This window comes from Rhinoderma darwinii, chromosome 12 (assembly GCF_050947455.1).
Source record: "Rhinoderma darwinii isolate aRhiDar2 chromosome 12, aRhiDar2.hap1, whole genome shotgun sequence".
NCBI classification, from domain to species: domain Eukaryota; kingdom Metazoa; phylum Chordata; class Amphibia; order Anura; family Rhinodermatidae; genus Rhinoderma; species Rhinoderma darwinii.
The window spans coordinates 51,776,346-51,803,159 of NC_134698.1; the positions used below are offsets into that span (position 1 = coordinate 51,776,346).

The 26,814-nt window shown below is 43.2% G+C and overlaps 2 protein-coding genes across 2 annotated transcripts in view; one reads left to right on the forward strand and one right to left on the reverse strand.

Moving 5' to 3' along the window:
- SLC39A9 (solute carrier family 39 member 9) overlaps positions 1–8,186 on the reverse strand; it is a 32,787-nt gene extending 24,601 nt beyond the window's left edge. Inside the window, exon 1 of the mRNA XM_075844686.1 lies at positions 8,096–8,186. The gene's annotated coding sequence lies outside the window, so the exon portion shown is untranslated. The remainder of the gene's footprint in view (positions 1–8,095) is intronic.
- Positions 8,187–8,216: 30 nt separating this feature from the next.
- On the forward strand, positions 8,217–17,006 carry ERH (ERH mRNA splicing and mitosis factor). Its single transcript, XM_075844688.1, has 4 exons — positions 8,217–8,343; positions 10,960–11,047; positions 12,112–12,232; positions 16,547–17,006. The coding sequence occupies exons 1-4, from the start codon at positions 8,341–8,343 to the stop codon at positions 16,647–16,649; spliced, it is 315 nt and encodes a 104-aa protein (XP_075700803.1). The 5' UTR covers positions 8,217–8,340; the 3' UTR covers positions 16,650–17,006.
- Positions 17,007–26,814: the final 9,808 nt, after the last annotated feature.

Genomic DNA, 26,814 nt, shown 5'->3' on the forward strand with positions numbered 1-26,814 from the left:
TTATTTTACGCGCCGTCTTTTGACAGCGACGCGTAAAATTACAGGTCGTCGGCACAGTATGTCGGCAAACCCATTCAAATGAATGGGCAGATGTTTGCCGACGTATTGGAGCCGTCTTTTCAGGCGTAAAACGCCTCGTTTACGCCTGAAAATAGGTCGTGTGAACCCAGCCTTAGAATGATGAAAGTGAAGTGAATTACTTTTCAGTTGATCGGTTCACACGCCGTGTATTTGACATGTTTTTTTTTTTGCACATTTTACGTGCAAAAAAACACATAAAAAAACGCTTGATTTTGCGTGTTTGGGGGATTTGTGTGTGTGTGTGGGGGGGGGTGCTCGCCGCTGATTCTTCAAAACAGCTGATAAGCGGCTATGAAGTATCAGCGGCGCCCGTGCACACTCCGCTCTGCCACACACACACACACACACACACGGGAAAAGTCTTTTAGGGGGTTCGTCCAGGAAAACATGGCGCCGCACCTGTCCTCAGTTCGTGTGTGGTATTACAGCTCTGTCCTATTCACTTCAATGGAGGTGAACTGCAATACCAGACACAACCTGAGGACAGGTGCGGCGCTGTGTCTCCAATCCGGACACCCCTTCTGTCCTGAGATGACCCGACGGGTGAGGCGGGTGTCAGAGCCACCCACCGCCATCACTGCAGACAGAACCACACAACTACGGCATGAGGGCAGGGCTTGTCCTGAGTGCACTGTCTCTTGTTATGGACAGATTTATAGTCACATGAACTCCGTCTGATGAACCGGTAACCTAGGTCCGATCACATGACAGAGGGGGATCACCAAAAACCCTGTGCACCCTCAGCCCGTCCATCCAGCCCTTTCCTGGTTATATCTGCATCTGGGAAAGCTGGGTGACCACCATTACCCCTCATACTGGAGTGTTTAGGGATGTGACTAATGAACCTCTCACACTCCAGTGGGAGGGGTAATGGTGGTCACCCAGCTTTCCCAGACCCCTGAACGGTAAATCTCTCTAGTTGTGCTGAGACTGTTTGTGAATGTGACTAATGAACCTCTCAGTCTCAGCACAACTAGAGAGATTTATCGTTCAGGGGTCTGGGAAAGCTGGGTGACCACCATTACCCCTCCTAGTGGAGTGTGTTTGGGGATGTGACTAATGAACCTCTCACACTCCAGTAGGAGGGGTAATGGTGGTCACCCAGCTTTCCCAGACCCCTGAACGATAAATCTCTCTAATTGTGCTGAGACTGAGAGGTTCATTAGTCACATCCCCAAACAGTCTCAGCACAACTAGAGATTTATCGTTCAGGGCTTTCCCAGTACAGTTTCATCATGTGTGCTTCATACAAGGGGGGGGGGGCGTTAGGGGGGGGCCGTCGAGGGTGGGGCCGTCAGAGGGGGGGGCCCGTCGGGGGTCACGAGAGCGGGGGTCTGTGAGATAGAGAGTGGGACATGCAGAGACACAGACCTTACCTGCAGTGCAGCTGGTCTTCAAGATGGCGCCTGCTCTCTCCCTGCAAACAGCTGACCTGCTGTGTGACTCTGACCTGCGTCTGCGCAGTACAGAGCCATAGAGCAAAGTCAATAGAACGGCTCCCGTTCATTGACTCCTATGCATTGTAGCTGCCGTATTCCATCTCTGTATGTGTCGTTAATCGACACATACAGAGATGAAAAACAAAATGGCAGCCCCCATAGTGAAGTAAAAGTTAGAAAAAAGAAAAAAGTAAAACACAATCACACACATAAATAAAAGATTTTATAATAAAACACAAAATGCAAATTGATATCAAATTTTTTTTTCTCGTGACACTGGTCCTTTAAGGACGCAGCCTTGTGCTGGCCTTAAGGCTCAGAGCCCATTTTTCAAATCTGACATATTTTACTTTATGTGAAAATAACTTCGGATTGCTTAAACCTATCCGAACGATTCGGAGATTGTTTTCTCGTGAGACATTGGGCTTTAGGGTATGTTCACACGAGGGCGTCCGTTACGGCTGAAATTACAGGGATGTTTCAGCCTGAAAACATCCCCGTAATTTCAGCCGTACCGGCATGTGCAGGCGCTTGAACGCCGCGTCAATTACGGCCGTAATTAGCGCTGCTATTCATTGGAGTCAATGAATAACGGCTCCAATTACGGCCAAAGAAGTGACAGGTCACTTCTTCGACGCGGGCGTCTATTTACGCGCCGTCATTTGACAGCGGCGCGTAAATATACGCCTCGTGTGAACAGACAAACGTCTGCCCATTGCCTTCAATGGGCAGATGTTTGTCAGCGCTATTGAGGCGCTATTTTCAGACGTAATTCGGGGCAAAAACGCCCGAATTACGTCCGTAAATAGGCCGTGTGAACATACCCTTAGATTAGTGGTAAAATGTGGTCAATGTATTCAGTGTTTATTTGTAAAAAATAGCAAATTTAGAGAAAATTTGAAAAAAATAGAATTTTTCTGAATTTAAATGCATCTGCTTGTAAAACAGAGGGTTATACCCCCAAAATAGTTACTAGTTCACATTTCCCATATGTCTACTATATGTTGGTATAATTTCTTGAACATTCTTTTTTTTCTCTAGGACATTACAAGGCTTAGAACATAAGCACCAATTTCTCATATTTTGAATAAAATTTCAAAAGCCTCTTTTTTTTTTAGGTACCAGTTCAAAGTGGCTTTGAGGGGCTGATATATTAGAAACCCCCATAAACATCCCATTTTAGAAACTAGACCACTCAAAGTGTTCAAAACAGCATTTAGAAAATTTATTAACCCCTTCACGCAAAATCACGTAACTGTACGTGATGAGGGTTAAGGGGAAGTGTGGAGCGAGCTCACGGGCTGAGCTCGCTCCATACACAGCGGGTGACGGCTGTTACAGGCAGCCGACACCTCCCTGCAAGGAGCGGAATCTAAGTTCACTTGGATTCCGCCTGTTTAACACCTTAAATGCCGCGATCAATCGCGTCCGCGGCATTTAAAGTGCTAAAATCAGGGGGGCGCCCCCTCAAACACGCGATCGTGCCCCCCCGCGGCACGATCGGCCGGTTACAACGGTTGCTATAGCAGCCTGGGGGCCGAACAAAAGCCCCCAGGTCCGCCATCTCTGTACTCCTTTGAAGCTCTGCCTCTGGGAGGGCTTCAAAGGAGACTGTCAGAATCACGATATACTGCAATACATTAGTATTGCAGTATATCATGAAAGCGATCCAAAGATCACTGCTTCAAGTCTCCTAGGGGGACTAATAAAAAAAGTAAAAAAACAGTTAAATAAAGATTTTTGTTATGTTCCAAAAACAATAAAGTATTAAAAGTTCAAAAAAAAACCCTTTACACATTTTCCCCCTAAAGCAATGTTAAAAAAAAAAAGTTAACATAACTGGTATCGCCCCGTCCGTAAAAGTCAGAACTATCACAATATAGCGTTGTTTAACCCGCTCGGTAAATGTTGTAAAAAATATATATATATAAAACACGCAAATTGCTGTTTTTTGGTCACCTTAGCGCTAAACAAAAATGTGTCGTTTTACCGCCTGATGAACGCTATAAAAACAAAACCCCATAAATTTAAGGTAATCGCTGTTTTTTGCCCATTTCACAAATAATTTTTTGTTCAGCTTCCCAGTACATTATGCGGTACAATAAATGGTGCCATGAAAAACTACAAATTGTCCCACAAAAAACAAGCCCTCATATGGCTATATAGATGGAAAAAATAAAAAAAATTATCGCTTTTGAAAGGTAGGGAGAAAGAAGCAAAAGTGAAAATTTGAAAAAGGGCTGCGTCCTGAAGGGGTTAACCCTTTAGGTGTTTCACAGGAATTTAAAGCAAAGTAGAGGTGAAATTTACACATTTCCCTTTTTTTTGTCAGAAAACCCCTTTTATTCCATTTTTTTCTGTAAAACAGGAGGTTTTACCAGAGAAAAGGAAATCAATACATATTGCCAAGATTCTTCTGTTTTAAGAAATATCCCACATGTGGCCCTAGTGTGGTAATTTTGACAAAGAATAAAGGAGAAAAAGCACCCCAACATGTGTAAAGCAATTTCTCCCGATTATGTCAATACCCCATATGTGATCATAAACTGCTGGTTGGACAAACGGCAGAGCTCAGAAAGGCAGGAGCGCTATTTATCATGTAGATTTTGCTGGATTGTTTTCTGGGCGCCATGTCACATTTGCAGAGCTTCTGAGGTACCAGTACAGGGGAAACCCCTTAAAAGTGACCCCCATTTTGGAAACTAAACCCCTTGAGGAATTCACTGTAGTTTTCATGGAGTGCATGCGACTTTATGATCAGTTTTTATTCTATTTTTAAGAGGCGTGGTGACTAAAAAACAGCAATTCTACTTTGGTTTTTTCTCCCTTTTTTTTACAGCGTTCACCGTGCGCTATAAATGACATTCACTTTATTCTGCGGGGCGATACGATTACGGCGATGCCCTATGTTTATAGTTTTTATGTCTTATGGCGTTTGCACAATAAAATACTTTTTATAAGAAATAATTAATATTTTGTGTTGCCTTCTAAGAGCCAGAACATTTTTATTTTTCCATCAAGAAAGCCGTGCGAGGACTTGTTTTTTGCGTAAAGAACTGTAGTTTTGATCAGTACTATTTTTAGGTACATGGTTTATTATTATTTTCTTTTAGGGTATGTTCACACGGCTTATTTACGGACGTAATTCGGGCATTTTATGCGTGGAATTACGCCCGAAAATACGGCATGAAAGCGTTGACAAACATCTGCCCATTGAAAGCAATGGGTTTTACGTTGGTCTGTTCCCACGAGGCGTATATTTACGCGTCGCTGTCAAAAGACGGCGCGTAAATAGACACCCGCGTCAAAGAAGTGCCTTGTCACTTCTTCAGACGTAAATGGGGCCGTTTTCCATTGACTCCATGGAAAAACAGCTCCATTTACGTCCGTAATAGACGCAGTGAAATAGCGCCTCAACATGCCATGACGGCTGAAATTACGGAGCTGTTTTCTCCTGAAAACAGCCCCGTAATTTCAGCCGTTACGGACGCTGCCGTGTGAACATACCCTTAGGGCGTTCACCATGCGGGATAAATAAAAAAATACTTTTGTAATTCAGGCCGTTACGGAAGCGGCCATTCCAATTATGTAGTTTATTTGTTTCATTTTATTAATAATAAAGGACTGATAAGGGAAAAAGGGGGATTTTTACTTTTTATTACTTTTAAAACTTTTTGTTTTTACACAATTTATTTTACTTTGTCCCACTACGGGACTTGAAGGCAGGAGGCCCTGATCGCAATTCTGATAAACTGCACTACATGCGTAGTGCAGTGTATTAGAGCTGTCAGCAAGCATAGTGTGTCCTGACTTTGTCAGCGGGGATACCGCGATCAGTCCCCACTGAACGAGCTGTGGCAACTGCTGTACAAGACAGCAGTTGTCACAGCTCCTGTATGTGCCGGGAGGACGGCCGAAATGGCCGATCCTCCCGTAACGTACTATTAGATCATGAAGTGCGAACGATGCAGTGACCTAATAGTACGTCCAGGAGCGGGAAGGGGTTAAGGAATGGGCTTCCATAAAAAAAAATATGTATTTTTAAGGCAAGCTTAAAGGAATTTTTTTTTTTATCATATTGCTTTTAATATGATATTAACATAAATTGTATTTATTTGTGTTCTCATGTTCTACTTTTTACTTTGTTCTTACTTTTACTTCTCTATGGGGGCTGCCATGTTTTTTTTCATCTCTGTATGTGTCGATTAACAACACATACAGAGATGGAATACGGCACATACAACCCCATAGAGAATGCGAACCGGAGCCGTTCCATTAACTATAGCGTACGCCGTCTGTGTGGGAACGGCGGATACGCCGCCCCAACACAGACCAAAACGAAGGTCTTCGGCCGAGCGACATCCGGCGCCATTTTCATGTGGACCGGAAACCGCTGCCGGACAGTAAGATGACGGCTTCCGGCCATATGTTCAATGAAGCCAAGGCGCAAGGAATAGGAGCGGAGGCGGCAGCAGGAGAAGGTAATTTATGTTCGTGTATGTGATGTGTGTATTATGTTTGTGTATGTGATGTGTGTATCATGTTCGTGTTATACTGTTTGCTGAGCTCTGTATCTAATCCTCCTACACTGTGCAGTCGCTCAGAAAATGGCGGCACACAGTGTAGGAGGTTTGAAGATTCCACCCCCTCCTTCTCCTGGAACTAGCCATTATAAGGGATTGTGTGAGGACACTAGAGCGAGTGTTTCTACCTCAAATTTGCAGCATAAAGCAATGAGGTTGCTTTACCACATTGACCATGCTGCAATTTTGGAAACTGCTCCCTCTAGTGACCAGCACATGGAAATGTTATAAATTAGAATCTAATTTATAATATTTCTTGACTTGTGAAAAAATTAAAACAATGTGTAATCACTTAAATACTAATTGTTTAACTGAAAAAAAAATAAAAAATTCTAGCGACACATTCCGTTTAAAACTATGGATGAGAATTAATCTGATTGTCTGGGGCAGTGCATTTTTCCCATAAGCCAAGCCACGGTAGCAGTGTAATGTAACGATCCCGCTCATTTAAACCGTTAAATGCCATGGTCAATAGCAACCGTGGCATTTAAATCGTTAGAGGGGGGCGACCCCATCTAGCAGCTTATCGCAGTATATAGTGCAAGCGATCCAACGATCGCTGGTTGATGTCCCCTTGGGGAACTAGTAAAATGTAAAAAAAACTTTATGTAAAGAAAAAAAATACGCTGCATCCGTAACAGTCTGAACTATTACAATACATCATTATTTCACCTGCACGGTGAAGAGCCGTAAAAAAGAAAAAAGTTAACCGCCAGAATTGCTATTTTTTGGTCACCTCAACTCCCACAAAAAAATGGAATAAGGTGATCAAAACCTTGTATGTACCCCCAAAATGGTAGCATCAAAAACTACAGCTTATCCTGCAAAAAATAAGCCCTCATACCACTTAGGCCTCATGCACACGACCGTAAAAACACCCGTTATTGCGGGTCGTAATTACGACCCGCAATAACGGGCCCATAGACTTCTGTTAGTCACGGGTAGCTTCCCGTTTTCTCACGGGAAGGTGACCGTGCCGTTAAAAAAATAGAACATGTTCTATTTTTTCATTTTACGGGCCATGCTGCTATGCTTTATAATGGGAGCACGGCTCGTAAAGCGGCCGGCTGCCCGTGCTCGGAATTACAAGCACGGTCGTGTGCATGAGGCCTTAATCGATGGAAATATAAAATAGTTATGGCTCTCAGAATTTGGCGACACAAAATAAATGTACATTTTTATAACTATGTTTTTTCCATGTAAAAAGTAGTAAAACATAGAAAATCTATATATATATTTGGTATCACCGTAATCGTATTGACCTGCAGAATACAGCTAACATGTTGTTTTAATTGCACAGTGAATTCAGTAAAAACAAAGCGCAAAAAAACAATGGAGGAATCAGTTTTTTTTTCATTTTCTACCCCACAAATATTTTTTTTCCTGTTTCCTAGTACATGATATGGCACAATAAGTGGTGCTACGAAAAACTACAACTTGTCCCGCAAAAATCAAGCCCTCATAGGACTATATCGACGGTAAAATAAAAAAGTTATGGCTTTTGGAATGTGGGGAGGAAAAAAATTAAATTGTTTATGACGGGAAGGGGTTAATATTTTATCACTAGCAGAACAGGGAGCACGGGGAAGGCGGTAGACAGAGATGAGGGAAGAAATGTCGGAAGGTGCAGCACTGAGGGGAATGTATTATACTAGCCAGGAATCTTACAAAATAGAAGCTCTCCTGTACTCAGGGTAGGCACGTCTCCCACAAACACTGCTGCCAGCCGCCACTAGGGGAGCTAGCTGTATATGTATTTACACTACTCGAATTGACTTCTCCAGTTGTATATTTATGTAGTGAGCTCCCTCTAGTGGCAGCCACAGACAGCCAGAATGTCGTCTTTGCTTTCTATTAATCCGTGAAGAAAAGTACTATGCTGCTGCTGTCTATAGTGGCACAGCTGACGCGTGTATAGTTTATATGATAAGCGCAGTCTGTGCACGCGCTCCATTAGTTTCCCACAACTAAGCGTTTACTATGGTTTTCAACCTGATGCCGTGTCCTCCTCCTATATTGAGCGCGTTGTAGTTCGGAATACACACTAATACAACCCCCTGCCGTGAACTATCGCGAGGTTAATCCAAATGTAGCAACGGTATTAATCGTCACTTCCGGCTTTCGTGTCGGGTCACTTCCGGTTAAGGCTCTACATTCGACCTCATTTTCGCCGGAACTTTCAGATAGCTCTTCCGGGCAGTTTTACGGTTGGTTTGTGTTTTGTGCATCGTCTGAACATGGTGAGTAAGGGGACCGTCAATCCTCTCATATACAAATGCATCTTTATCGCTATATACAGGGACATGTTCGTAGGTTATGTACGCCACGCCAGAGTAGTCTCAGCGCGCGTTGTCCGGGGCGTGTGGTCCATCTATATACACAGGCTAGATTACATAGCTGCGTGTACTGGCTAGTGCGGGCACTTATGTGAAATGGGATCATAGAAATGGCCTCTAGTTAGTATGGGTCTGAAGTCCGCGCTATTGATGCCGCCGTACAACCACACAATGCCCTCGTCTCTCCCATATGTACGTGCCGCCTTGGGTTGCATATATTATTACTGTCCAGCAACGCTAAAAATGGTTTTGTGCAGCAAGCTGGGACTGAAACGCCTCTGGTTATTTATATTTTTAAAAAATATTTATAGTTTTATATACGTTTTGTGGTTAAAAAAAAAAGAAAAAACGTCCCCTCCCAGCAAGCCTCTCTAGGGCTCATACTTTTTCATTAAAGAAACACTCCATGCAAAACTGATACACTAGGCCTTGTTTTTTAAACCAGTCTAAGCCCCCCCCTCCCCCAACCTCTTAGTAGTTCATAGCATCACAGTTGAGTTCACTTTTCCAAAGCAGTTTAAGGCCAAATGCACATGCTGTGTATTACGTGCGGATTTGCCTGCTGTATTTTCGTGCAGCGTAATCCAGTACCAGCAAAGCAAGAAATCTCATTTACACATTGCAGATTTTTTTTCCACGTGTAAATTAACCTGCGTGCGTTTTTAAAATTCACATCACGTCAATTTATCGGACTATTTTTAAATAAACAAAAAAAACAAAATCCACAGCCTAAGGCTATGTTCACACGGAGTATTTTGGGGGAGGAATATCTGCCTCAAAGCTCCAAACGGAATTTTGAGGCAGATATTCCTCCCCCAAAATACTCCGTGTGAATAGCAATTATCGCGCCGTTTTTTGCCCGCGGCCATTGAGCGCCGCGGGCAGAAAACACGCTTTCTCCTGCCTCCCATTGAAGTCAATGGGAGGTCGGCGGCGGATGCGCCCGAAGATAGGGCATGTCGCTTCTTTTCCCCGCGAGGCAGTTTTACTGCTCGCGGGAAAAAGACGCCGACGCCTCCCATTGAAATCAATGGGAGGCGTTCTCGGGCCGTTTCTGCCGAGTTTTGCGACGCGGTTTCCGCGTCAAAAAACTCGGCAAAAGACCCCGTGTGAACATAGCCTAAATATGCCCATATTTATAAGTCAAAATATAATAATTGCACCTAAAAAAACGCCTCAGAAAACATACTACTATTAGGTGTGGATTTTACCTGTGATATTAATGCAGATTTTCGGCGCCAAATTCTGCAATGTGTGCATGTAGCCCTTGTCCACATCTGCGTCAGGGCCCCGTTCTGACGTTCTGTCTGAGCTTTCTGTCCAAACGGAGCCCTGACTGACACAAACGGAAACCGTAGCACTCCCAGCGATAAAGAGAATGGCGGACCGAAAGTCCCTCGAAGTGCTCCTGCAGTGCTGGCTGTGCAGGTAACTACAGCACAGTCCCATCAAGTGAATGAGGCTGTGCTGCAGTACCCTGCACGGCCGGTAGCATCGTTGTACAAGGGGAAATGTTAGGCTATGTTCACACAGAGTATTTTGGGGGAGGAATATCTGCCTCAAAATTCCGTTTGGAACTTTGAGGCAGATATTCCCCTCCCTGCACGCCGATTTTCGCGGCGATTCTCGCGCAGTTTTTCACCCGCGGCCATTGAGCGCCGCGGGCATAAAACAGCGAGAAATACGCTTTCTCCTGCCTCCCATTGAAGTCAATGGGAGGTCAGAGGCGGAAGCGCCCGAAGATAGGGCATGTCGCTTCTTTGGCTATGTTCACACAGAGTATTTTGTCGAGTTTTTTGATGCGGAAACCGCGTCGCAAAAACGGCCCGAGAACGCCTCCCATTGATTTCAATGGGAGGCGTCGGCGTCTTTTTCCCGCGAGCAGTAAAACTGCCTCGCGGGAAAAAGAAGCGACATGCCCTATCTTCGGGCGCTTCCGCCTCCGACCTCCCATTGACTTCAATGGGAGGCAGAGAAAGCGTATTTTGCGCTGTTTTATGCCCGCGGCGCTCAATGGCCGCAGGCGAAAAACGGCGCGAAAATCGGCGTGCAGGGAGAGGAAATTCTGCCTCAAAGTTCCAAACGGAATTTTGAGGCAGATATTCCTCCCCCAAAATACTCAGTGTGAACATAGCCTCTTTCCCACGAGGCAGTTTTACTGCTCGCGGGAAAAAGACGCCGACGCCTCCCATTGAAATCAATGGGAGGCGTTCTCGGGCCGTTTTTGCCGAGTTTTGCGACGCGGTTTCCGCGTCAAAACTCGGCAGAATACTCAGTGTGAACATAGCCTTAAAGGGGATGCAGCGCTGTGACCCAGTCACTTTCAGCTCCTCTCTCAATTGATTGAGGTGAAACTATGCTTTTCGCTTATAATGGACATCATTTCTTAATATAATGTGGACGTATTTTGCTGGTAGTGAGATGTCTTGGTGGCATGATCACAATTTAAACATGCGTTTTCTACAGATATAGCCTGGTAATGTATACTAATAGTGGCATCACTTATCATTTTTCTTCCAGTCTCACACAATCTTGCTGGTCCAGCCTACAAAAAGGCCTGAAGGAAGAACATATGCGGATTATGAATCTGTCAATGAATGTATGGAAGGTATGACGTAGTTATTTGACCAACTCATGCACTATAGAGTCAAGGGCATTTTACACTGGCAGACAATCGGCCAGTGCAGCGTACGCCGATCAACGAGACATCGTTAATCGGCGCTCATTTGCTCTTGCCAAACGGAGCTATGGATGGGGACGAGCGGTCGTGACTCCGGTCCCTCGTCCCCATACATTATCATTATGTCGGCAGGGCATCTCCCTATTTATCTTTTTTAAAACGATCCGATCAGAAGATGATCGAGCGTTTGCTCTTCTGCTGATCGCTGCTCTGTTTACCCAGTGCAATTATCGGCAACGAGCGTTGTACGAACGCTCATCTGCACGATAGTCGGCCAGTGTAAAACCCCCTTCAGTGGAGAAGAATTTTTAGCCTGTACCGATCCAACATAGCAGTAGGTTCAAATTTTATGAGGTTAAGTTGGCCAAGACATGAGGGCTTACAGGCTTTGTCTAAAACAGTCACAAATGCAACCAATTAAAATTGCTGCCTGTAACCTGAATCTTGCTGTGGCAAAACAGCCATGGGCTGTCCCACCTGAATGTTGGTGCAGACAGCGGCTGTGTATGAATCATCGGCTGATCGGATAGTTTATACAACAGAAAATATTATCGTAGTCGGCAGCACGTCTCACTGTCGGCTATGAGGACGAGCGATCATAAAAACGTTCACTCATCCCTATGCATTGCTCCATGTGAAATCCCTTATATCGTGGCTTTGAATTATTTTTTTTGCTAAACTCATTGCTTTGTTTTGGGATTTTAGAAACTAATCAAGTAAGTTTAGAGTCACATACTGCGAATGTAGATATTAGCTATGTCTTTCACCATGTGATATTTTAATTATGTCACGCCTTGAAGTTTTCCAACCATTCTGACTTTTTAATCCACCAACATCCGCTGTCTGAAATAGTATAGCTTGTCTTGATTCCTATGTTGCTGATTTCTGGGGCAACAAGTTATCTGCTGGTTCTCCAGGAGAACAAGTTGATGTGGCTGTATTTCCTGTATATTTTTATCAAGCACTTATATCCTTTTTGTTTTATTATACAGGAGTGTGTAAGATGTATGAAGAACATTTAAAGAGAATGAATCCCAACAGCCCATCCATCACATATGACATCAGTCAACTCTTTGACTTCATTGATGACCTAGCAGATCTTAGCTGCCTCGTGTAAGTATACAAGCATTTCACTTCATATTATAATTAGATTGTCATAGGATAAGTAAATACTAGTCGACGTAAGTTATATTTTGATTTAGTCCAGGTAAAAAAAAGTTCACCATCTGTTTATTATGGTGTGACCCACAGTTATGACCTATATGTCTAATTTTAGCTTTTTAGGCAAAAATTATACCTTTTGCAAAATGAACACCGTACCTCAGGAAGCCTGTGTGTATCGATTTTTACTGCAAACAGTGGAAAAGTGCCACATAGCAGGTGACTGGAAGTACTTCCCTTCCAATACTAAAGAGGCTCTGTCACCAGATTTTGCAACCCCTATCTCGTGTTGCAGCAGATCGGCGCTGCAATGTAGATAAGAGTAACGTTTTTTTTTGTTTTTTTTTTAAAACGAGCATTTTTGGCCAAGTTATGACCATTTTTATATTTATGCAAATGAGGCTTTCTAAAGTACAACTGGGCGTGTTTAAAGTTAAAGTACAACTGGGCGTGTATTGTGTATGTACATCTGGGCGTTTTTACTTCTTTTACTAGCTGGGCGTTGTGAATGGAAGTGTATGATGCTGACGAATCAGCATCATCCACTTCTCTTCGTTACCACCCAGCTTCTGGCAGTGCACAGACACAGCGTGTTCTCGAGAGATCACGCTGTGACGTCACTCACTTCCTGCCCCAGGTCCTGCATCGTGTCGGACGAGCGAGGACACATCGGCACCAGAGGCTACAGTTGATTCTGCAGCAGCATCAGCGTTTGCAGGTAAGTAGCTACATCGACTTACCTGCAAACGCCGATGCTGCTGCAGAATCAAATGTAGCCTCTGGTGCTGATGTGTCCTCGCTCGTCCGACACGATGCAGGACCTGGGGCAGGAAGTGAGTGACGTCACAGCGTGATCTCTCGAGAACACGCTGTGTCTGTGCACTGCCAGAAGCTGGGTGTTAACAAAGAGAAGTGGATGATGCTGATTCGTCAGCATCATACACTTCCATTCACAACGCCCAGCTAGTAAAAGAAGTAAAAACACCCAGATGTACATACACAATACACGCCCAGTTGTACTTTAACTTTAAACACGCCCAGTTGTACTTTAGAAAGCCTCATTTGCATAAATATAAAAATGGTCATAACTTGACCAAAAATGCTCGTTAAAAAAAAAACAAAAAAACGTTACTCTTATCTACATTGCAGCGCCGATCTGCTGCAATATGAGATAGGGGTTGCAAAATCTGGTGACAGAGCCTCTTAAGAATTCTCCTTCCTTCATCCCTGACCTTCCAGTTACATCCACCTGGCCCTAGTCCTTCTGGAAATGGTGTCACGGGATACACACATACCATAGGTGGGAGGGGGGGGGGGGCTAACACAACCAGAAGTGCTGGGACTGACCCTTGGGAATTTGAAAAAAGGTAATTTTGTTGCTGCGTTTTGAGCATGGCCTTACTTCACACGTGTCCTGCTACAAGAAAAGTGATTGTTGTAAGGCTCAGGATACACTGGTGACTTAAGCTAGCCATACACGTATAAGGCAGTTATTGGTCAATTGCTATCTCCCACGACCTCCTCATAAGCATGCATGCTTGGTTAAGCTTGTATGTTCAATTGGTTGGAGGGAAACTGGCTGCACTGCTACTGCTAAAATTATTATTTTTTGTATGTTTTGTAAATACTTCCAGTGTACAAGATATCAGGCTTGTTTAACCCCTAGGTGCACCAGGCCGCAACTGTACATCGTGGCAGGAAGTAACTTCACACACCACGTCGTTCAGTTACTGCGCGATTCCCAGTGCACACTGTCCACTGGTTTCGGCAATTAATCCTTTTAATGTGGCGATCGCCGCATTTTGGCGGTTTCTCGCACATCGGCAGACCCTACGATGAAATCGCGGAGTTTGTTGATGGTTGGCATGGTAACCGGAGGCCAAACAACGGCCCCCGTGTCGGCCATGGACGGAAGCCTATCAGGACCAGCCGAAGAGTGTCACTGAGTCATTCCCGATGCACACGGTCGGTGACTGTGCATCGGGAACTGGGAGGTCAGCTGTCCCCGACAGCTGCCGCTCCACTTTTGTCGATCAGCGGTTCATCGCCGCTGATTTTGGCAATTAACCCTAAAAAATAAGCCGCTCTATTGACGAAAAAATAAAAAAAGTTATGGCTCTTGGAAGGCTGGGAGTAAAAAAGGAAAAAAATATCAGTCCTGGAAGGGTTGATTAATTTAGAATAAAACCATTCATCACCACATGTGGGCTATAGCTGTACTTGGGAGAAATTGCAGTACAAATGTTGGGTGGCTTTTTCTCCTTTATCCCTTGTGAAAATGAAAAAATTCAACATTTTAGTGAACAAAAATGTTAATATTCATTTTCATGGCCTACTGCCACTAAATTCTACACAAAACCCGTGGGGTCAAAATGCTCACTATACCCCTAGAAAAATTCCTTGAGGGGTGTAGTTTCCCAAATGGGGTCACTTTTGGGGGTTTCCACTGTTTCGCTCTCAGGGGGTTGCAAACACGACATGGCACCGAAAACCATTCCAGCAAAATCTGCACTCCAAAATCCAAATGGTGCTCCTTCCTTCCCTTCTGAGCCCTGCCATATGTCCAAACAGCCGTTTATTACCACATATGGGGTATTGCCGTAATCTGGAGAAATTGCTTTATGAATGTTGTGGTGCTCTTTCTCCTTTATTCCTTGTAAAAATTCTGTTTTTTCACAAAAAAAAAGTATTTTCAGACTAATTCAAATTCATTTAGCAAAAAAAAAAAACTAAGGGGTCAAAATGCTAACAATACCCCTAGATTCCTTGAGGGATGTAGCTTCCAAAATGGCATCAATTTTGGGGGGTTTCCTCTGTTTTGGCATCAAAAGACCTCTTCAAACCTGACATTGTGCCTAAAATATATTCTAAAAAAAAAGGCCCCAAAATCCGCTAGGTGCTCCTTTACTTCTGAGGCCGGTGCACTAGCGTACTAGGGCCACATGTGGGATATTTCTAAAACCTGCAGAATCTGGGCAATAAATATTGAGTTGCGTTTCTCTGGTAGAACCTTCTGTGTTACAGATTTTTTTTTTTTATTACAAATGAATTTCGGGAAAAAAATAATTCTAAAATTTCACACCTCCTTTGCTTTAATTCCTGTGTAAGGCCTAAGGGAGCAAGAGACTGAGAATGTCGTGTTTTTAATACTTTGAGGTGTGCAGTTTTTAAAATGGGGTGTTTTATGGGGACTTTCTAATATACAAGGCCCTCAAAGTCACTTTAGAACTGAACTGGTCCCTTTAAAAAAAATAAAATTAAAAAAATAGCCTTTTGAAATGTTCTTGAAATTGCTGCTAAAGTTCTAAATGTTGTAATGTCCTAGAAAAATAAAAGGATGTTCAAAAAAACGATGCAAACATAAAGTAGACATATGGGAAATGTTAACTAGTAACTATTTTGTGTGGTATTATCTGTTTTACAAACAGATACATTTAAATTGAGAAAAATGCTACTTTTTCACAAATAAATATTACATTTGTTGACCAAATTTTTTCACCAACATAGAGTACAATATGTCACGTGAAAACAATTTCAGAATGGCTTGGATAGGTATAAGCATTCCAGAGTTATTACCGCATAAAGTGACACGAGTCAGATTTGAAATTAATCGGCTGTGCCACAAGGCCAAAACAGGCTGCATCCTGATGGGGTTAATCCATGATTACCTAATCCTTGTTACTTTTAACATCTCTAATGCCCAAGACATATTGGAGCAGATTTACTATTTACAATGCACCAGAATTCTGACTTGCATAGTGTACACCTTATTTGTTAACGGTTTTAGACGTTTTTTTGTGCTGCACTCGACAAGGGGGCGTGGTGAAGTTGGAAAGGGGAGTGGTCTAACACACGAGGGGCTTGGAATGTCCTGCGCTGCGACAAAATTGTGGGGCAAAAAGTTGGTGTAAACTAGCTAACCAAGAGGTGGTATAAGGTCGTGCAGTGTTTAACATGTCTAGCTAGATGCACCACTGATAAATTTGGTGGATCTTCTGACTGCCTAGTCTGTTTGCACTGTCTAAAACTTAGACGATATTCGTTAATCTGCCCCAATGTTTCCATTAGCAGTCTGTCCCGTTAGTTCATGTGTGGCCTGTGCCCATAGACCTAGAGAACTTGTATAGAGAATTTTAGAGAACTTGGATTGTCATATTGCATGCAAAGGGCTGTTAATATAATAGCCATAGAGTTATAATTTCAACAAGTCACCCACCAAACACAACCTATTCAGTTAATCAAATGCACCTTTTTGATCTCCTGCAGGTATCGGGCGGATACTCAGACATATCAGCCCTATAATAAAGATTGGATCAAAGAGAAGATTTATGTCCTCCTTCGTCGACAGGCTCAGCAAGCAGGGAAATAAGAGGCTGTGTAGCATGGTCATGTGTACAGCGGGCAGTAGAGGGCGTTTTGTTTTGTAATATAGTGGTTTGTGTTTTGTTTATGCTATAGGGGACAATATTTCAGATCACTATCGATAATGTTGTATGTTAAAATCTTTTACTCTTTTTCTATAATATTTTGTTTTTGCATTAACCAGCAGAATTGGAAAGTGACTGGTTGTATGCTTGTACCCCTAAGAATCCTTGCAGAGTCCAGCTGTAACTGCTTGGAAAAGCTGGATTGTGCAAGATTTTTCAAAGCCCCTTTTTGGATGGATTCACTATGCCCTAAATTTAATATTTTAGACAAAAATAATAAAATGACTTGGTAGTTAAAATGTTTCCTGTTTTTTTTTTTGTTTTTTTTTCCTCTCCGTTCATGAATTTAACCAGCATTAAAGTTCACCCCACTTTACTTTACATGCATAGTTCCCTGAGCCTCTTCTAAGGTGGGGTTGCAGGTGTCTGAGTGATTCATTGGAAAATTTTAAATCCCTGATGAGTTGTTTACAATAGGAAATAAGTAATTTTTCCCCTTTTCAAAATCATTCTAAAAAACAATCAGAACAGGAGTGCCATAGAGTAATGGTATGTCAACGAAAAAATAACTCCGTACATGGGGAAAACCTGTCACCCCTGTAGAAAATACACACAACCCCTTATAGGTAATGAATGACTCCGTTCCTAGAAGCTTGGGTCCAGAAAAATGAACGAAAAGTATACTGATGATCATAGATGCTGATGGCGACCATTCAAAAAACCAATAGCAGAATTGCTGTTTTCTCACTTGCCCTCCATGCCAGCACCAGAGGAGGTAAGGGCTCCGCCTCTAATTGGGGCAGGAAACAACACGAGGTTAAATAGCCCCTTCCCGCCTCCCTCCTCCAGTGTTTTTTCATGTCCCAATAGGGCATCAAAAGGTTGCAGCTGGCTGGGCTGGTGTCAGTTGGTTAGCCTACTTTAAAAAGAAATCGCCAGGCAGTGAGTGGTCTCATCTCCACTTTAAAACGCTGCTTCCATCTTCCTTAAACTTGGGACCCAGTTAGCATCCTACATGATTTGGTAAAACAGATGAAAACTATGTGCCGGCTTCGGTCCTCCCGGAGCTCCCCAGCCGGCCGCTCCACCTGTGAAACTGATCCCTTTGCTACTGATAGCGTGCGTTCCATGGTTGAATGCACGCGTACATCACATCCGGAATGACGTACGTCCGCTTGCGGATGCCGGGAGCACCCTGTTACCGGCATCTGCATGTAATAGGCTGCAGTTGCAAAGCTTCCAACAAATTCAGAAGAGGAGCTTGCCACCGATTGGTAGTAATCACGCTAGTCCCAGTGATCCAGGTTGAAGGGCATCCGAACATGAGGCCTCATATCACTCCTATCTTGAGACACCTGCATCCAAATCCTGTGTCGTAGAGCCTAGTGTGTGTCCCAAACCAGTAAGTATTCTGGTAGTTTAACTATTTCCCTCCTTTATTGTTTCAGTGTGAGATAACTAGGAAGCCTAAGAGAGAACCCCTATCTAATAAATGTGCCATATGTCACAAAAAAAACCCTAATCTAATAACAAAAACCCCTATGCCGTTCCTGCACAGAGAATATCATCCGGGAGGATCAACCATCATTTATGGAAGAGATAAGGGAATGGTCAAGCAGGAGATCCAATCCTCTTTGGCTGCTTTCTCTCAGGTGTATTTTCCCTCTCAACCCCCTCCCACTCCTAAGAAAAGGAAAATTGTAATTGTCGGGTAATATCGGAGAGGAAGGAGAATTGCCAGGACCTTCTGCTCCCTAAAAAGAGAAGTGTTTTTCAAGTGAAAATATGCAATAACTTCTTAATGCAGTAAGAAGCACTATGGGGGTAGAAGAGAGAATAGACTTGTACTATCCAGGACGAAATGCTTGCTGGACTACGGGCAAAGAAGAAACTGCTTTCCCATCCATGAAGATTTTCAAGGACTCAATAAAGATGAATGGAAATTTCCTGAAAAACAAGTTTCTTGGCAAGCGGAATTAAAAAATAGATTTCCACTTGATGAAGACAGAGACATTAAAATGGATGGAAGTGCCTAAAATTGACATCCTGGTTGCTAAAGTGGGAAAGAGGACTATCCTACCCTTTGAAGATTCTTTGCAATTAAAGAACCCACTAGATAGAAACAATGACGGCCTATTGAAGTAATGGGAAGCTTCTGCCTTACTACGAGTAAATATAAGGGCGACCTATGTCGCAAGATCCATCTATAGATTATTACATCAGTTAGATGGTCACCTGAGGGAATGAACCCTTAAAGATGTTGCTTCCATTCTGTTACTAGCTAAGGCAACAGGGTTCCTAGCTGACGCTTCGGCTTTATCCATCAGGATCGCTTTTAGAGCAGGAGTGCTTTCTAATACAGTTAGAACAGCCATCTGGTGAAAAATGTGACCCTTGTCAAAAACAAAACCATGTACTATCCCCTTCCAAGAGGAATGTGTTTGGGCCGGACTTAGATGACATCTTGGAAAAGGCTTCTGATGAAAGGAAGACCCTTCCGGAACCTGAAGTTTCAAAGAAAAAGTTTCAAACACCTAATACAGTGGAAGATAACAAAAAAACTGGATTCTTCTATAGAGGAAGGGTTCAAAATAGAATTTATCGCCTATCCCCCCATGTGGGTATCACGTCCCTTTCTAGTTAAGAAACCCAACTCCTACAGGAAAATCCTAAATCTCAAGCCCTTAAACAGATTTATAGCTTACCACAAGCTCAAGATGGAATCTATAAAATCTGCAATACCCCTGATAGGTCAAGATTTTATGATTGCTACAATAGACCTACAGGATGCATACTATCGCATCCCTATTCATCGGAAATATCAAAAATTCCTAAGGTTTGCCATACTGGAAAATCAAAAAGTAGTGCAATACCAGTTCAGGGCCCTCCCATTTGGAATATTCGCTACCAGAATATTCTCAAAAGTGATGGTGGAGATAGTGGCCTTCCTGAGGCTTCAAGGTATTCAGATCATTCCTTATTTAGACTACCTTCTCTTTGTCGCACCTAATGCTACTTGCCTAAAAAAAGCACATCATCCAGACACATCAGATCCTTCAGAGTCTGGGTTGGATTATAAATATAAAAAAATCAGACCTATTCCCTTCAAAAATATTTTTTTTCTAGGTATTTTCCTGGATTCCCACAGACAAATGCCTTATCTCCCACAGGAGAAGATAATTTTGTTGACACAAAAAATAAGTTACATACTACAACAGACACAGATATCCATAAGGATGGCAATGTCAGTCTTCGGGTTCATGACATCCTGTATCCAAGCTGTAGCATGGTGTCAAGCTCACTCCAGAGTATTGCAAGACTTAATATTATTAAAGTGGAACAGATATCTTTTCCTAGACAGAAAGAACTTGCTGACAAGGTAGGTAACAATCGGGGGGGGGGGGGGGTTGGCAATCTATTGCCACCAGTATCCTGTGAAAACTATAACTACGGATGCAAGCAAAAGGGGATGGGAGCAACACTAGGGAGAGGTTCTTTTCAAGTCCTCACTCGTCAAACTTCAGAGAATTAGGGGCAGTCCTGTAATCCCTGAAGGTAAAGGAACATCTTATCCAAAATTCTCACGTGAGGGTTTATTTGGACGTAGTGACGACAATTGCATACCTGAGACATCAATGAGGCACCAGACAGAAAAACCTGCAGATCCTAGCGGGTCAAATGATTTCTTGGGCAGAGCCTCAGCTTTCATCCCTCTCAGATCTCCACCTCAAAGGTTCCTCAAACATCCAGGCAGATTTATTATAAAGTTTGGAAGAAATTTCTTTCCTGGTGTGGGGATGAGAAACCACATATTCTTCATCCCAACATAGCAAAAGTTCTGGACTTCCTTCAAGCAGGTCTTGAGAAGGGTTATATTTCGATCAGGATCAAAATATTTATTTGTAGGAGCCTACCGGCTATCATTAACCCCTTCCCCCTGCTGGCATTCTGGGCCCTAATGTCCAAGCCATTTTTTAGATTTTTCCATTGTCACATTCGAAGAGCTGTAACTTTTTTATTTTTGCGTCGGCATAGCTGTATAAGGTCTTGTTTTTTGCGGGACGACTTGCAGTTTTTATTGGTACCATTTGAGAGTAGATGCGACTTTTTGATCACTTTCTATCACATTTTTTTTAAGTCAGGATTAACAGAAAACAGCAATTTTTCCATTGTTTTTTATTTTATTTTTTACGGCGTTCACAGTGCGGGTTAAATAATGTAACAGCTTTATAGTCGGGGTCGTTACGGACGCGGCGATACCAAATATGTGTAACTTTTTTTGCTTTATTGTAGTTTTTTTTAATAGTAAAACATTTTGTAAGGGGAAAAGCTGGGTTTTTCATTTTTTTTTTTTCACTTTTTTTTTTAATTAACTTTATTAAACTTTTTTTACTAGTCCCACTAGGGGACTTCACTATCCTCCGATCGCTATTATAATACACTGCAATACTTTTGTATTGCAGTGTATTACTGCCTGTCCGTTTAAAACGGACAGGCATCTGCTAGGTCATGCCTGCGGCATGATCTAGCAGGCATTCGCTGCAGGCAGACCTGGGGGTCTTTATTAGACCCCCGGCTGCCATAGAAGACACAGACACTCGGCGATTTTATCGCCGGGTGTCAGTGAGATGAGAGGGAGCTCCCTCCCTCTCTCCAAAACCATTCAGATGCGGTGCTCGCTATTGTGCACCGCATCTGAAGGGTTAAACAGGTGAGATCGATACTAATATCGATCTCACCCGGCAGAGCAGGGACGCCCCCAGCCCTCAGCTGCTTCTGGCAGCTGAGAGCAGGGAGATTTCACGGCTCCCTGCTCTGTTTACTTTATTCTACAGCAGCGACGTAGTTTGGCGGCGCTCTAGAATAAAGCCCACTAATGACCGCCGTAAAAAGACGTATCGGCGGTCATTAAGGGGTTAAAGAAGAAGATTCTAGTCCTCACCTGGGACCTAAATATTGTGTTAAATGGACTAACTTTACCTCCGTTTGAACCTTCTACTGAAATTAGGTAGCTATCGTGGAAAGCATCTCTTCTAGTGGCAGTCACTACGGCACGCAGAGTGGGAGAAATTCAAGCCCTCTCCATAAGACAACTATATCTAAAAAATTATGGAAGACAGAATCCTTTTCCGTCCTGACCCCAACTTTTTACCAAACGTGGTATCAGAATTCCACATGTCCCAGGACATTGTACTTCCATCTTTCTGTCAAAATCCTAAGAATAAAAAGGAAGCGAAGTTCAACTCCGATGTAGGCAAAGCCATACTAAAATATTTAGAATTGACAAATTCTTGGCGGACAGATCAAAATCTCTTTATCCAGTTCTGGGGGTCAAATAAAGGCAAAAAAGCTTCCAGAACTTCCATTGCAAACTGGATTAAGAAAGCAATCCTAGAAACGTATCAGATCCAAGATCTTAATCCCCCAGAAAATCTCAGCGCTCACTCCACCAGAGCAATGTTTGTAACTTGGGCGGAAAGAGGTGATGCTGCATTGGACCAGATCGGCAGCTACTTGGTCTTCTGTCTATACATTCACTAACCACTACAGACTTAATTTGGCTTCTGTTGAAGATCTTTCCTTTGGGAGGAGAGTTCTTCACGCTATAGTCCCCCACCCTAATACATTTTCATTTGTTAACTCTCCTGTGGTTCTGTCATGGAGGGTAAGTGAGAAAAAAAAAATAGACTTACCTGTAATTTGGGTTCTAAGAAACCCTCCATGACAGCACCCTGAGTTTCCCCTCCCCCGTATTATTATTTATAAGTGATCAATGTGATTATGAAATAATAAGTATGTTGAATCTCTATGCCACATGGTAATTTGAAATACACTGAGGGGGAGGCGGGAAGGGGCTATTTAACCTCTTTAGTTGTTTCCTGTCCCAATTAGAGGCGGAGCCCTTACCTCCTGTGGTGCTGTCAGAGGGTTTCTTAGAAACTGAATTACCGGTAAGTCTAATTCTATATTTTTTTTTCTATTCCCCCTAGAAAGTTAATAAAAGTTAATTAATAAGTTATGTACCCCCAAATGGTGCCATTGAAAAATACAAGTCATCCAGCAAAAAAAGCCCTCATGGCTTTGTCGACAGAAAAATAAAACAATTATGGCATTCAGAATGTGGCGAAACCAAAACGGAAAAATACTTGAAAATACTTGTAGGCCTTGGGCCTAGTTCACATCATATTTTTTCCTTCTGTTGGAGGTATACCTCACATGGACAGTGACATCAGGAACTTTGCGATGTCTGTGTCCCCGGCCAGAGTGTCGAAAGCACTTTAGCCAGGTACTTCAGCCGTCGAGAAGTCTCTGACGACGCTATCCATATATGGACAGTGATGTCCGGAGCATTACAAAGCTGGAGTCCCTGGCCAGGGACTCTAGACACAACCTAGATGGGGGCCCTATATTCCCTGCGACCGCAGGAACTTTAACCCCTTCCCTCCACAGCCAATTTGTTTCATTTTCGGTTTTTCCTCACCGCCTTCCAAAAGCCATAACTTTTTTTTTATTTTTGTTTTTTTATAACTTTTTCAAAGAAAAAACTATTTTTGTGTCGCCATATTCTGAAGACCATAACTATTTTTAAATATATTTTCAGCAATTGAGGGCTTATTTTTTTGTGGCACGAGCTGTAGTTTTTTTTGGTACCATTTTGGGGTACATGTGACTTTTTAATCACTTTTTATTACATTTTGCCTCTAGCCTATGATAGTACCCCTGGTGAGTACTTCCCATTCAATGGACCAGAAACCTGAGAAGATAAAAGTGCACACACCTCTCCACACACCCAGTTTAGGTCTCCTGTCCTCTGGATGGGATAGCCTGGGAATCGCTTAAGAAATTACCAATGACACACTTTACCTATTGGGGCTTCTCTTGCTGTATAAGAGAGCAGCAGATAGTCTGGGGCTAGCCTCCATTCTTTCCCGGGTGTCACTTCTGTGAGATGACTGGTTGGTGCGTCTTCTGGCCAACTCTGGTGGGGGTATGCTTCCCCTAATGCCATGGCCGTTGCACCTGCAGGCAGGTTGCTCTGGCAGAACACTTGGCAAGGTGTACTGTTATGGAGGAGGAAATTACAGGTCACGTTCGTTCTGAGTTTTTCATCACTTCTGGTGACGCGATATGTCCAGGAAGTGCCCAGCCCGGTGACTCTAGCGGGAGGAGGGACTTAGGAGCGCCGAAACGCCTGAGAACTACCCCCACCAGTCCACAGCCTATTTAGGCTGGAATTAAACATGGGTCCTGGTACTTCAAAGCCAAGATGTTGGATCCAGTAGCGGATGCCGCAGGTTGCATTGACTGTTTAGAGGCCACCAGATCCTCCAGTGCAGTACGTTTTTTCAGGAGGAATGTCTCCTCTCCAATATGGTAGGACAAAATTCTTTATTAACTATTTTTTGTGTTTGTTAAGGCGTGAGAGAAGGGCCTAGGAAAGCGGTGCCTAAAACTCATAATAGAGAATGAGCAAAGTGTAAAAAGAAGTTGCCTATATCTTAGTCCTTATGCCAGCCCTGTTTAAATATTGTCATGGCAGAAGAATCCTCTAGCCTAGCCTCTAGCATTAAAAATATTGTACGGGCTGAAGTTAAGAGTTCTCTAAAACGCCTTAAAAAAGAGGGATTTTCTAAGTACTTCCTCTGGATGCACAGGCAGGTCAGACTCCTCTTCAGATAAAATCGTTTTAACGGAAGATGGCGAGTTAGACTCAATCGCTCATTCATCTTCTGATGATATGGGGGAAAAAACTAAATCATGAATATCAAAGACCCTAAAGCATTCTGGTCCATTTAGGAAGTCCTGTTTGAGGTCCTTGGCCTTTAGGAAGCAAAGATTTTTCTCTATACATAAAAATCTAGCTAGTTTAGTTAAGAGAGAATAGAAAAACCCTGGCAGAAGATTTGTTACCAAAAATCTTTAAACTTAAATATCCGTTTGAATAGGTAGTTTTCAAAGACTGGGATAAAGCCCCCAGAATAGATGCTTTAGTGACAAAGCTATCTAGAAAAAGTTCCCTTTCTTTTGAGGAACTTGGCTCGTTACCTGACATGGACAGAAAAGCTGACTATTACCTTAAAAAAAATCTGGGAGGCCTACGCTGCAGCCTTTAACCCCGGCATAGCTGCCATCTGTGTTGCCAGTTCCCTCAGAATATGGGTTTCACAATTGGAACTACATATCAGAGATAAGACTTCAAGGGTACAAATTCTATCCTCTAAACCGGTTTTACCCAGGGAGGTGGATTTACTGGCAGACTCTTCAGTAGATTGTCAGGTTATCTGCTAAAGTTCTGCCCTGTCTAATTGTGCCAGAAGGGCTACATGGCTGAAGTTGTGGAAAAGGGACACTGGATCTGAGGGCAGGCTCTGCTCACATTCATGCTCAGGAGACTCTTTTTGGTCCTCCCCTGGATGATATCATTGAAAAATCCGATAAAGAAATTAAATTTCTTTTGTCCATACAAGGAAGCAAAATCAAAGAAACCAGAATCAGGATTATAATAAAAATTAAAATCTAGATTTCCTGAAAAAAGGAAAGAGTTTTCTGTTTACACCCCAAAATTATTCCAGAAACAAAGAATGATAACGGCCCAGAGGAACAGTAGGAGATAGATTAGCTCTTTTTCTTTAACAATGGCAGCAAATCTCCACAAACGGCTAGGTCCTAAACATAATAGCTTCAGGCTATAGAAATTGAACTAAGCAGCTTGGTTACCACAAAAGTTCAGGGAGACCCTCTAAAGCAGGAGATTATATCATGTCCATGGTCGCGGGCCGTCAGGCTCACTCACCTCCTGACGGCCCCAGACATGAATCTGTGAACGCTGGTCCCCATCTCCTCAGGAGATGCCAGCGTTTACTTACGCTTCTCACTTACGCTTGTGCCCGCTCTTAAAGGGCCAGCGCGCGCACCTGAATTAAAGTACAAAATTAGCCCATGAGCCCCTGGACTATAAGAGGGGTCCAGCACCTTCCTGCCTTGCCTGAGCTTTGTTGTCGTTACCCTAGTCTGTCTATGCAAATGGTCTCCTAAGTGTTTTCCAGTTCCAAGTGTTTCCCGCTCCTGCTACCTGTAACCTGTATCCCGTGCTATCCTGGTCAAGTGCCATATTGAGTTGGAGTCGTGCTGCGCTGAGTACCACGCCTGTCCTGCTTCACCACGCATGTTGTCCGCCGGCTGCCTAAATTCAGCCGAGCCTGTCTGCTACTGTCTGAGCTACCACAGGTACACCTATACGAACTATACACTGTGTCCTGTTGGCCAGCTGCCATACCGTCAAGGCGGTGCGGCCCAGTGGGTTCACATACCCAACGTGACAGATTATAGAATCAGAGTTTATTTCTCTTAAAGAAAAGGTTCTGTTTCCTGTCCCTTTGGAAGAGCAATGTAGGGGATTTTATTTCCCTGAATTTCTCTTAAAAAACTCAATGGTATTTTTCAGGTGATTATAAATGTAAAATATAATTTAACCCCTTCCCGACATCTGCTGTGTATATATACGGTGCACGGCGGGTGGGGAAGTATGGAGTGGGCTCACAGGCTGAGCCCGCCCTATAGACCGAGCGTATCAGCTGTGTGTTACAGCCGACGCTTCAAGGGTAACGGGCAGGATCCCGCTCGTTTAACACGTTAAATGCCTAGAAACATGGAGGTGGTCTCCTGTAACGTTGCAACTCCCTCCGTGACGCGATCCTGGGGTGCTGTTGGTTGGCATGGCAGCTTTGGGGCCTGATGAAGGCCCCCAGGTCTGCCATCTTTGTACTCGTATGAAGCCCTGCCTCCGGGCTTCATACGATGGATCGTTCAAATCCCCCTAGGGAGACAAGTAAAGAACAGTAAAATAAAGTATTTTTTTTAATAAATCCAACAATAAAAAATAAATTAAAAGTAAAAAAAAAGAAAAAAATTTCCCTCAAGCACAATGTAAAAAAAAAGTAGGAATTAGACCTGCCGGTAATTGTATTTCCATCATAACAGCATCACAGGAGGTTGCCCTATTGACCTCTATATGGACAGGAAGACAGAGAGGTTAAAAGGCCGCTCCACCCACTTGTCAGTGTTTTTTTCCAATTACTATGCCAGGATGGATGCAACCCTATTTTA